At 34.9% G+C, this 12,159-nt stretch overlaps 1 protein-coding gene across 2 annotated transcripts in view; it reads right to left on the bottom strand.

Annotated features, from left to right (window-relative positions):
* The window catches only part of UNC13C (unc-13 homolog C), a 661,317-nt gene that overhangs the window by 300,723 nt on the left and 348,435 nt on the right, over positions 1 to 12,159 (bottom strand). For both annotated transcript variants that reach the window (XM_063716164.1, XM_024232533.3), the window contains exons 14-15: positions 2,740 to 2,808; positions 1,017 to 1,106 (exon numbers count right to left, since the gene is read on the bottom strand). In XM_063716164.1, coding sequence (XP_063572234.1) covers positions 1,017 to 1,106; positions 2,740 to 2,808 — 159 coding nt within the window. The remainder of the gene's footprint in view (positions 1 to 1,016; positions 1,107 to 2,739; positions 2,809 to 12,159) is intronic.

The following is a 12,159-nucleotide window of genomic DNA, read 5'->3' as shown; positions in this document are numbered from 1 at the left end:
CACTGTGCTGGCAAGCCCTACCTTCACTCCCATTCCTCACTCCCCAGTGTCAGTGGCAGACATCACTTGTCAATCTAAGTCAACTTTATGGGGTCTTGCCATCATTAGCTGCACATTGTTCCAGTAGCTACTGACAGTAGATTAGAATTGATGTAAATTCTATCTATCCTAGTCACCTAGTTAGCCTGATTTTAAACCAAATGAATTTTAATTCAACTTTAAAGAATCTAAATGAACTTTGATATAGTATGGTTTCCCTTTGTGTCTCTCTTTTATTACAAAATGCCATTTTTAGAGGTTCTAGTGAAAAAAATTATCAGCAAATGCAAAGAAAAAAATTGCTCCTATTTAGGAATTTTCTGAATAAGCATTCTAATACTCTCTTCCAAAGAGCGTATATTTTAGCCCACAACCTGGCAAGTAGTTTCTGAAAATGCTTTACGTAAGTTGCGCTGCAAGCCAGAACTATGACTGCAGAAAACTTGCAATTAAAGTAGAAATGATATATTTAAAAAGAAATACCCGGTTTGTAAGGCCTAGCCAATTATACCAATAGATAGGTGATCAAATATATTCCTATGTAGACATTCCCAGTGCTGAAAATGTAAGTTGCCACAATTGGGGTAAACTTAAAAAAGTCAGCTACTTTTTTGTAGCAAAAAAGTCAGCAAAACATCTAAGTTAAAACTAAAATTAGAAGGGAACTCCATTTCCATTTAACATTCTTTGGAAATTTTTTAAGTGCCACATCCACTTACTAGAGAGCTTTATCTAAGACAGATTTAACTGAGAACTAAATTAGAGCCAAATGTATCAGAGTATTTTAAGTGTCTAGGATAATCTCTTCTTCACTATACCTTATATTGGAAGATTCATTGAGTTCAGGCAAAGATAGTACAGTTTAATCGATGGGGTTAACACAGTACTTGATTAAGAGGAGGGTAAAGCAAGACTTTACCAGGGGATGAATGTATTCTATGTCACACCAAAACAGTGACAGAAATAAAATGAGATACCTTCATCCTAAAAAAGGTGATACTTGTTAACAGGTCAACAGTTGATTTCAGGTCTTGCAGTCTTTCAGTATTGCTTGCAGGAAAGTTTTCCTGGTTAATTAGGAAACAGAAAATGGATAAGGTTGTCAGCAGTAAACCTCCAGTGGGAAAATAAACTAAAACTAGCTTCTCATGAAAGAAAATGGAAAGTAAACTGTATACAATTTTTAAAATACTCTTAAAGTATTCTTAAAATATTTTTATCCTAAAACATTATAGAACATAAACAATTTGGAAATATTATATTTTTACTCTTGGAAAGCTGCACTCTTCTATTTATACTAACAATGCAATAAATGCAAAACAATATCATTATTACAATGTTATGATGTTATTAATGCTTGCTTCTAAAATAGTCTTGCTACTAAAAGGAGGAAGTGTAGCATACATAGGAAAAAATTTTCATGATTTTCTCAAGATAACTACTTTTTAAAAAATACTTCAGAAATTATACATGTGCTGCATTTACTTTTAGTCACAAAAAAACTTTAAAAGTTAAAAAAATAAGTTTGCATCATATAGTCTTTCCTGAAATACTATGAATTTTAACAAAAGGTTTCTTTTAGCGAGGTTCGATGAGAAGTATCATTTAAAAATACAGATGTTTATAATTTTGAAGGAATGAAAAGTTATAATTATAAAATGTTTGAACTAAGAAACAATTTTTACTTTGGTCAGTTTCACATATTAACATGCTTTTCTAAAGAGCCGTTAGGAAAACCATCGCTAATTATGAGATATTCATGAACTTGAACAGGGTTAGTGTGCCTATGATGAGGTGGTGAATGAGGTGGCTTCAGGCCCTTGTTGCCCCCAAATATCTCTCTCAATGGCTTAATGGTTGTTCTCTTCTCATTATGTTGGCCCCAGATCCAACATGAAATAACCAACGTGAAATAATACCAAATTAAATTTGGTATTATAACTTCCATAAGTATGCAATTAAAGTATCTGTCAATAAGAGACTAATTAAAAATGAATGCACGGGAGATAGATATGTTCAAATAAGAAAAGATATTTAGGATAAATTGTTAAAGAATATAAGATATAAGACAGCATCTACTAGTTATTACTATAGACATTTTATAACTAAAATTTGTAACTAAATTTTTATAACTAAGATATTTTGTAACTAAAATTATATGTGTGTATATTTATGAACATATGTACATGAATATATTTGTGGTATGTGTGTGTTTCCCCAGGAGGTGATATATAGAATTGTTGACAACAAATTCTGGGCAGCTTTGCAAGAGCACATGGTACTCTTGGTACCATGACCCAGGAGGAAAGAGAATGAAGCAGTAAATTAAGTAAGAAGTTCAGAAATTGGGGAAATATCAGCAGAATATTTCAGTAACAAAGGATGAGCTTTCAAAATGAGGACTGGGCCATAGTCTACTTCATGAATTAGCTGAGGGTCATTGAATCTGATAGCTATTTTAAAATTACAAAATTAAAACTGCATGTGTGTACACACACACACACACAGAGTATTGTTGTAGTCTACGTGGGGCAAAGATCTGAACAACAAAGGAGACCTGCTGGATTATTTCTAAGGGTGACAGCACCTGAGATCAATATTTTTATTTTTCTATTACATGATGGGTAATTTTTACAATATGGCAAGAAATTCTCTAGACCAAACAACAGTTTTCTTTCAGGCAAGTAAATTTGTACATACCCTATACTTTGACAGATCAATCCTCAAAGAGTTATGTAACTGGTCCAGTAGTTTTATGAATTTTTCCCTCTGCACAAAGCAAACACAAAATAGGAGAATGGAAATAAATGACCACTCTAAAGACCTCATAATAATTCTGAGTTTTGTCTCTATTTTATAGAAAGGAAGGATCAAATATATCAATGACTTGTCCAAGATCATAAAGTTACAATGTGGCATAGCAGTGATTCAAACTCAGGTCTCTTTGACGCCAAATTAATGGTCTTTTCAATAAGTCATACTTCCTCTCTATGATGAATCAGAAATGTGTAACTGTTCTAACAAAGCATCTAGAGACTTGCATTTTGTAGAAAGAGATCAGACAAATAAATTGCCAGTACATTTCTCTATGTGTAATAATTCACAAAAATATAATGCGTCAGCAAGAGAAAATGCAACCCATTCTTCTTTTTATTCCTGTACTTCATGCCCCTTCTCCAGACAATATATTACAGTTTTTTACACTTCTCCCACCTACGGAAGTAGGAGCAGGTGTTGTTTTTGTCAAAACCAATTTGAAAAAAAATTTTCTTTTTGGAGGCAAATGTAGACTTCATAATCTGAAAGGATCAATTGCTTTTAAAGGCTGTGTATGATATAGTGCTAAAATTAGTATAAAAATGCAGCCAAAAAACTTCTGTTGCTTCCACTTGATGCAGTATCAGTGTTGAACTGTCCTCTTAACAGAAATATTTGAAGATGGTGAGAATAAAGAGCTTTTCTCTTATTAAGTGTATGGTTAAAGTTGTGTGGATTAAACAAAAACAAAGTCAAAACATAAAAGTCACACATGCAAACTTTTTAGGTAGACACTCCACTATTCTGAATTCCAGTTTTCTCATCAAAAATAAAAACAAATGGGAGAGGTAAGATTAAATGACATAAAATGTCCCTGCCAACATTAATATTCTGTAAACACCAAATTTCACTTTGGAGGATACTGACAAAAATGAAACCTTTTCCCAGTAGTTTCACATAGGAGGTGGATTTATGGGGTATATAACTCTTATGCCTCGAAGTCACTGATCTTGATGGAGTGAGCTGAATATTAACAGGAGGTGATAAATTGTTCCTAAGCTGAAACTCCAATTTTCTGAATAAACTGCCATCATCAGATTTATACATCAGTAAGAAGGTTTGAGTATCATCTCTGTGTTAACCTCTGTGGAGGCAATAAAGGAGCCTAAGAAATGAGCCCTGCCTTCCAGAAGCATGCGATCTTGTTAGGAGGTTAAGACCCTTTATCCCAACAAAGCTACAGAAAATACAGATGAGTTGAACGTCTTAGATCTTTCTCTGCCACTCTCCATTATACCTTCCCAAGGGATGAGGCAAGCTATACAGTCCTTTCTTAACTCTCCAACTTCCATGCATTTGGGTTGGTGGCCCTCAATCCGGATAGAAAAAGAGAAGAATCACTAAAATAATTAGTTTAGGCCACAGTAAAGTTAATCATTTAAATGATTATCAAAGTGAGTGTGATTCGTGTCACATCTCTGGATGCCTTATCTCTGTGATTGGCACAAATCATCAAGACAGTTGAAGTGACGGATCAACCATGCTGTGGCCCAAATCATTGGCCCTCTTACATTCATTGGGGCAAATGGTGCTGGTTGTCTGCCCAATATCCATTCTTCCATTGTTCCTTACTAAAAGAATATCATATGTCAAATGTGCCCATATGAAATGCTCACTCTCTCAGACCTCTTTTCCTCCAAGGATGACCACATGCCATGGTTTTGGCCAATGAGATGTAGACAGCTTATTAAATAAAATAGACCCAGCTACCATACTACCAATGACTTATTGTTTTGAAAGATTTAAAAAGAGTGCTTGGCAGATAGTGTTTGTTACATTAGTGTTTGCTGTATAATTCTTTGTTAGGTATAGCATTCAGACTTTTCAACTTTTGCCCTCTGTGTTTCTTCCCTTTTCCCACCTAAAACTCTAATAGGCTCCAGAAGATAGAGTGCTTATTTCATGCCCATTAGATGAAAATGGAAAGAACAAATGGAAAAAAAAAAGGATTGCCTAGATCCATCCTACCCCATCTGCCCACTCTTTTAAAATATTACAATACTGAGCAGCTACACCAGCTCTGAATTCCCTACCTCTGCGGACTTAAGGTTCCATGAATCGGGGAGCAAAGGGGGAAATCTTATTTAGTTAAATATATTTAGTGAGTTTCTGTTTCATGGAGCTGAAAAGATTTCTGACTGATACAGTTCACACATTTGGTTTCCCTACCTAGTCTTTGGTGCCCAGCTGGAAAATTTACATTCAAGGAAAATAGAAAACTGTGAAGAAAACTGCTGGGCTTCTTGTCACTGAAAGCCAGAACAACATCAGATGATGTGAAATTAAAAGTATGCTGCTGATTGAATTTTCATAGAGATTCTTTAAACAGCGGGACAGCTTGAACTTTAATTTTATTGACAACATTTCTATTTAACTAGAGTGAGATTCCCTTTGCAGAGCAGAGAAAGCCTACTGCCTGTAGGGTGTGATTTGAGGAATAATGAAAGACTGGGTGATTAAAAAATGTTTCCCCAAGAGACATGGCACAATATCTAAAACTGCCACATTATTCAATTTTTTATTAAATAAGGGCCACATATGTCTAGTAGGAGGCAAATCAATAATAAAAATAATAATAAATATTATAATAGGTTCAAAAATACAGTTAGAAGGAATAAGATCCAGTGTTTGGTAGCACAATAGGGCAACTATAGTTAACAATAATTGGTTGTGTATTTCAAAATAACTAAAAGAGTGGAATTGGAATGTTCCCAACATGAAGAAATGATAAATACTTGAGATGATAGATATTCCAGTTATTCCGATTTTATCATCACATATTGTATGCATGTATCAAAATCTATCTTGTACCCCATAAACATGTACAACTATTATGTATCCAATTAGAAATTTAATTAAATTTTTAAAATAAATAAAAGGTAAATCCAAGCAAAAAAAAAAAAAAAAAAAAAAACAATTTGGTTCAATTAGTTGACCAGAATAACTAGACCAGGGATTGGCAAACTGTCTACAAAGGGCTAGTTAGTAAATATTTTTCACTTTGCCAACCCTGTCTCAACTACTCAGTCTGACACTGTAGCACAGTAGCTACCATAGACAATATGTAAACTAATAGGCATGATTGTTTTCCAATGAAACTTGATTTATGGATGTGAATATTTGAATTTTAGATAGTCTTAATGTGTCACAAAATAACAGTCTTTAAATTTTTTTTCAACATTAGAAAATATTAAAAAATATTCTTAGCTTATGGGCCTTACAAAACCAGTTGGTGAGTTGGTGGACTGCATTTGGCCCACGGGCAGGGGGGAAGAGGTAGTTGCTCCCCGGACTGTGCACCCTCAGGAAGCTCCCCCCAGAATCTGGGGAACCGTGGAAGGAAAAGCTCTTGTAAGGAAGGGGTATGATAACCTCTGCATCACCCTCAGCGTCTCTCATTATTTTCTTTCTTTCTTTCTCAAAGTCTGGCTTCAACAGCAGGGATGAATTTAACCAGAAGCTAACAATGCTTAAGCTCTTCAGCCCTCACCTTCTTCAGTACCCCTGGGAGGAGCTAGCTATGTATTCATGCTATCTTAGATTTTTGTAAAATTTTCAGGAATAAGATAAAAATAATTCAGAACACAACAAGCAAATTGTAACACTTTTTTTCCAGATCATACCAAAAACAGCAATTCATTAAGAAAGACTTTTCAGACAGAAGTAATGCATAGGCAATTGTGATAATTTTTAAATAATTCAATTAGTGTTAAACATGAACATATTGGACATATATTTATAGCTCTTATTGACTTGAGATTAATTCTGATACCAACAGAAATATCATACAATTATGAAAGGTGACTAAAATGATGCTTTCAATGACAAAATAATTAATAAATTTCATCAATTCAAAGTATATTTAAAGAGTCCCTTCACAGGAAAACTTGAAAGGCATTGAAATGTTATTGTTCACTGATCAAGACACCCTTAGCCTTCCCCTCAGCCTGGTTAAACTTTAGATAGGCTTCTTCCTGACTCTAGGTCTCGACCTCCCTTTTCTTAAAGCATTTTATTTAGAAAATTTGTAACTGTAAATTCTTTTTCTGCCCCTTCACATTTAAATATGTTTTAAAGCCTCTTGCCAGATTCATAATCCAAGAATGTCTTCCTGAAAGACTTGGGAGCCTTCCCTTTGAAATGTAATCATCAAGGAGAGAGCACTCCTTCCTCCCACCCTCTTTGGGAAGATAGGACCCTAACATCCATGGCTGTAATTAGCAAACAAAGATGGCCTAATTGCAGAAGAAAAAATTACAGACTCAAAATTACTCAGTGCACTGGTTACATCCCATTGATCAACCTCCCCACTATCATCCTTCACTACTTTCTCCTTATTTTAGCCCTGCCTTTCATTTCAGTGGAGCTGAGCTCTAATTGAGCTCTGGCCTCTCTTCCCTATTGCAATAGCCTTGAATAAAGTTTGCCTTGCCTGTTTAACTTTGTCAGCTGTAATTTTTGCTTTTACATCACATATGAAAAAAATAATTGGTGTTTTCCCAAATTTTATGAAAATCACTAAAACGTATGTGGCATTGTGAAAGTGAAATAAACTCTTCTAAAGTGTCCATTAAAAAATATGTCAACTCTGCTAAGTAAAAAAAAATTATAAAAATAACATTTCAATATTTTTGTCATATGATGTGATCAAAGAAAATGCAGCCAAAAATGTGTAGAAAGAAAATACTATAGAGGTTGGTCAGTCAATAAAAATATCATTTATACTTGGTTATATATATTGAGCATGTATATACTCAAGTAAATAAACAGCTCAAAAATATTAATTTTATGATTGATTTATTTGATATTTGTATTTCAAGATAATTCACTAAATAAATTTCCTAAAGACACTTTCACAATTAAAATATTGACTGCCTCCCACCTCATGGAATTTTGTTCCTTTTCAACTCCTGATCTACCCATTAGTGCCTTCAACATACAGAGACACTTTATCTAATAAGTTCTTTGTCTGGACTCCAAATAACATTTACACTCACTGATGCGCTGGTAAAGTGGCTTTCTGAAAGCAAAAAGCCTTGATTTTTAGCATTTGCTAACTTTCATGTTGTACTTTTAATATGTCCAATTTCAAGGATGGCTGTGTTTAACAACAAGCTTGCAATATTCCTGAAAATTTACTGATCAGTTCTCATGAGCCGGTACCAGCCAGCTGTAGCATACCACTGCTCTACAATCAATTTTCAACAATCTACTCCCTGAGTTACCTTTTGGACCTGAGACTTCCCTTGCGAAATGTTAACTGAAAGGTGCTATTAATACGTTCCTCCCACAATCCTCTGTCTCTGCCTGTTTTCTCTCTTCCACTCTCTCCCTCCCTTTCCCCACTTCTCCCCTCCTTCTCTCTTGCTATCCATCATGCTTCTCACGGTTCCACTTGCCAAAAACTAGAGCTAATGGCAAATCACTTTACCTTCACCCCATTATCTTTATATGAATTTCCTTGCCTTCGCATGGCCTCTTTTCTGCAAAATCTCGGCCTAGAGTCAATCCAACCATCAGCTATATCTCCTAGTAGGTCAGCATCAGAATGCTGACACACTCTAAGAAAGTCTCACTGTCACAAGAATTGTGACAAAACATTTATAGTGCCCAACAGCAAATGACACTTTCAATTTACTAGGAATTTCTTTACATGTCCCTGAAACATTCTTTTTTGTATTCCCCTCAGTAGCTTATCCAAACTTTTATTACCCCTCTTCCCCTCTGCAACCATTTCACAGCCCATTGTTTTGTAAATGAGCAATCCTTGTATTTCCTGACAAATTTAAAGAAGGATTAAAAAATAAGGTACAACTACCCCAACTTTTCACTTCCATATGAAAAGCTTAGTGTTCTCTGCAAGGACTCTCACACTATTTCCTTGAATTTCAGAACACAGCTTGTCCTTTCGCCTTCTAAAGGCTAGCCTCTCCTTCCGCCCTCATGACTGCACTTCCTTCGTTTCCTCTGAGATAGTACTTATAGTCACCTATTCTCCCATCTGAGAAATTTGCAACCTCACTCTTGCAACTAACTCCTTTCCTAACACTCTATAAACATGTTTATATTTACCTTATTAAATAGTTTAAAAATCCCTACCCAAGCAGATAATAAAAATAAAGTCTCTTTTTATATGGAAAAACCTTCTTACTCTTGCCCAGTCTCTCTTTTTATCTTCTGATTTAAGTTCCTTGAAAGAATAGTCTGTTTCCTCATCCAATTTCATGCTTTCTTTCAGAATGTTGTTATAAAGTTAATCCAGACTTAAGGTATTTTATAAAAAATTTTAGACATCATTCTCAGCAAAGTAACACAAGAAGAGAAAACCAAACACCACATGTTCCCACTCATAAGTGGGAGTTGAACAATGAGAACATATGGATGCAGGGAGGAGAACATCACACACCGGGGCCTGTTGAGGGGTGAGGGGCTGGAGGAGGGATAGCATTAGGAGAAACACCTAATGTAAATGATGAGTTGGCGGATACAGCAAACCAACATGGCACAAGTGTACCTATGTAACAAACCTGCACGTTGTGCACATGTACCCTAGAACTTAAAGTATGATAATAACAAAAAGACTGTTGTATAAAACAAAACCAACAAAATGTCAGCTATAACCCAACCAGGTGGCTACATCATTGGTATTTTAGCATATTTCCTTCCAGTCTTATCTCTAAACCTGTATGTGTGTGTGTGTGAGTGTGTGTGTGTATGTGTGTGTGTGTCTTCAATGTTGGAATTAAATTGCATATAGAGTTTTTTAGCATACTTTTTTCATTTATTATTATCATGGGCACTGCTCAATTATAGAACCTCTTCCATAAAAACTTGATTTTTAAAGACTTATCATATTTTAGTGAATAATTGAGCTTTAATTTATATAACTGTGCTTCTATGCCAGGGATATTCAATCTTTTGGCTTCCATGGGCCACAATAGAAGAAGAAGAATTGTCTTGGGCCACACATAAAATACGCTAACACTAATGACAGCTGATGAGCAATTAAAAAAATCATGCATAAGTCTCACAATGTTTTAAGAAAGTTTACGAATTCGTATTGGGCTATATTCAAAGCCACTCTGGGCTGCATGTGGCCCACGGGCTGTGGGTTGGACAAGTTTATTATATGCCATTCACTGAACAAACTTCATGAAATCAGGCTTCAACCTCAATTGCTTCACTGACCAATGACCTTCTACTTGCCAAATTCAATGGGCTAATTTCTTTCTCCATTTTACTTGAACTGTCTATGACAGTTAATGATATTATATACTACCCTTTCCCCAAAACAGTTTACCTTACCTTTTACAGTTATCACTTTTTTTTAGAGACAAAGTCTCATTCTGTTGCCCAGGCTGGAGTGCAATGGTGCGATAAAATCACATTTTAAAAAAAATCATTGTCATCCAATTGGTCTAGCCATTTTCCTAGGTAAACTTTGCTTGTATCTCTTCTGTACACCCAAGGGTTCTGTCCTTTTCACTTTATTTTTGAACAAGTTTCATCCACTTCATGATTTCAAATAAGATTTATACATGAAAAGGTCTAAATGTGTAATAGTTTTCTTCTCTTAAAGATTTGTTTTACAATTCTCATAGGTAAGAAAGCTTTTTCTACTGGTTTATTATTTGGAGTCTTAAAATGTGTGGGCTATGCACCTTTGAGAAGGATCAAGAAGGGAGCATATAATTGTCATTGAGTCCCAGATGACAGAATCAGCTTTAATAGTTAGGTGAATAAAAACCTGAGGTTCCAATGTAGAGACAGGAGATACACTTAGGTATATTTGACTCATCAAATGGCATTATTTTCAATAGCTAGAAAAATATAGTCAAATTTATATACCAAATCACCAACTTTTCATGATGTAGTTTGAAGAAACATTTCTCTTTCTTTTGGCCGTATTCTATAATAAGTTATTGGATTTACAAAATGAAGTTTGTTATAACTACATTACCACTGAAATACTAAAATGTACTGAAATCAATCTGCTCTCTCTTCTTTGGGTCAACATGAAGTAAAGGAGCATGTTATCTAATTTTCCTCTAGGTAGTTTTTATGGTGGATATTAATCACTTAAACACATCTTTCTCAGAGGGAGAAAGGCTCAATGTTCCATGATGTTGGCTTATTCTTCAAAATATACACAGACGGAATATTAGAAGCAAAACAATTTCATAGCACAGCATGCTTCATGTTATGGGTAAAATCCCAAGACAACAAGTGCTGTTACTAAGATGAGGTTTTTATAACAAAACTGTTCTATGATCTGGTATTTGGTAACAATAGGATTTTGTTAAGCCGGCTAGGGAACATTCTTTGGTTCCAGCTTCTGCAAGAGTCAATCTGTCTAACAAAAGTAGCTGATACTGTAGGTTATACTATAGGTAAGGCAAGAGAGACAAAATTCTCATATTTTATGCAATGACACTTTTACCAACTGGCTTGCCATCTTTTATCTCATTTTATCATTATTTTAAATTTGAGAAACATGTTAAAGTAAGAATTATCTTCTTCATTGAGCATGTTGAGGAACTGAGGCTTAGATGACTAAACTGACTTGCTAAATTTCAATAAAAACTGAAACTCCATAAGTCTTAACCCAAGGGTAGTCTCCTTACTGGCATTTTATTTGATTTGGCATTAAACAGCAATTATACTTTCCTTTGATTATTCTAATTCACTTCATACACCTCACATGCATTTCTCTTTTAGAGGAAAAGGACAGAAAAAGAGTAAACACAGGAGCACATCTTTTTCCCTATTGGGTTTTCACCCTTTTATTTGCTGTGTCTCAACTGTTTCTTTTCTATGACACATAACTCAAAATTTGATTTCTAAACAATATACTCTGTAACAAAAATATATTCAGTAAACTAAATTGGAAGTGCAGTGGAAACAATATGGTGCCATGAAAAATCACCTTTCCACAATTGATCTTAGTTTCCTCCATGAAAAAAAAAAAAAAAGAGAACAAAAACCCTGTCTCACAGGATTATTGAACAGCACTACTGCCTACCCATTTTCCCTGACCAGAAACCTGGGAATATTTCCAGGCATCTTCTCCTTCCCTCGCTGTCCATGTCCCCAAACATACCAAATGCTATTGAGGCTGTTGATTTTATGCCCTGAAAACCTTTGGTATCTATCCTCTCTTCTCCATCTCCACTCATTTTTAATTTTGACTCTTACCACTTTACTACAAATACTCTTAATTTATATCCTATTTCCAGTCTTGCCAGTTTCAGTTACAGTATACGTGTAGAGAAAGAGTTACACTGATGGATGCAACAGACGAAT

This window comes from Pongo abelii, chromosome 16 (genome assembly GCF_028885655.2).
Source record: "Pongo abelii isolate AG06213 chromosome 16, NHGRI_mPonAbe1-v2.0_pri, whole genome shotgun sequence".
Lineage (NCBI taxonomy): Eukaryota > Metazoa > Chordata > Mammalia > Primates > Hominidae > Pongo > Pongo abelii.
Note: the sequence above shows the minus strand (reverse complement) of the source record. Positions and strands in the feature narration are given on the sequence as shown.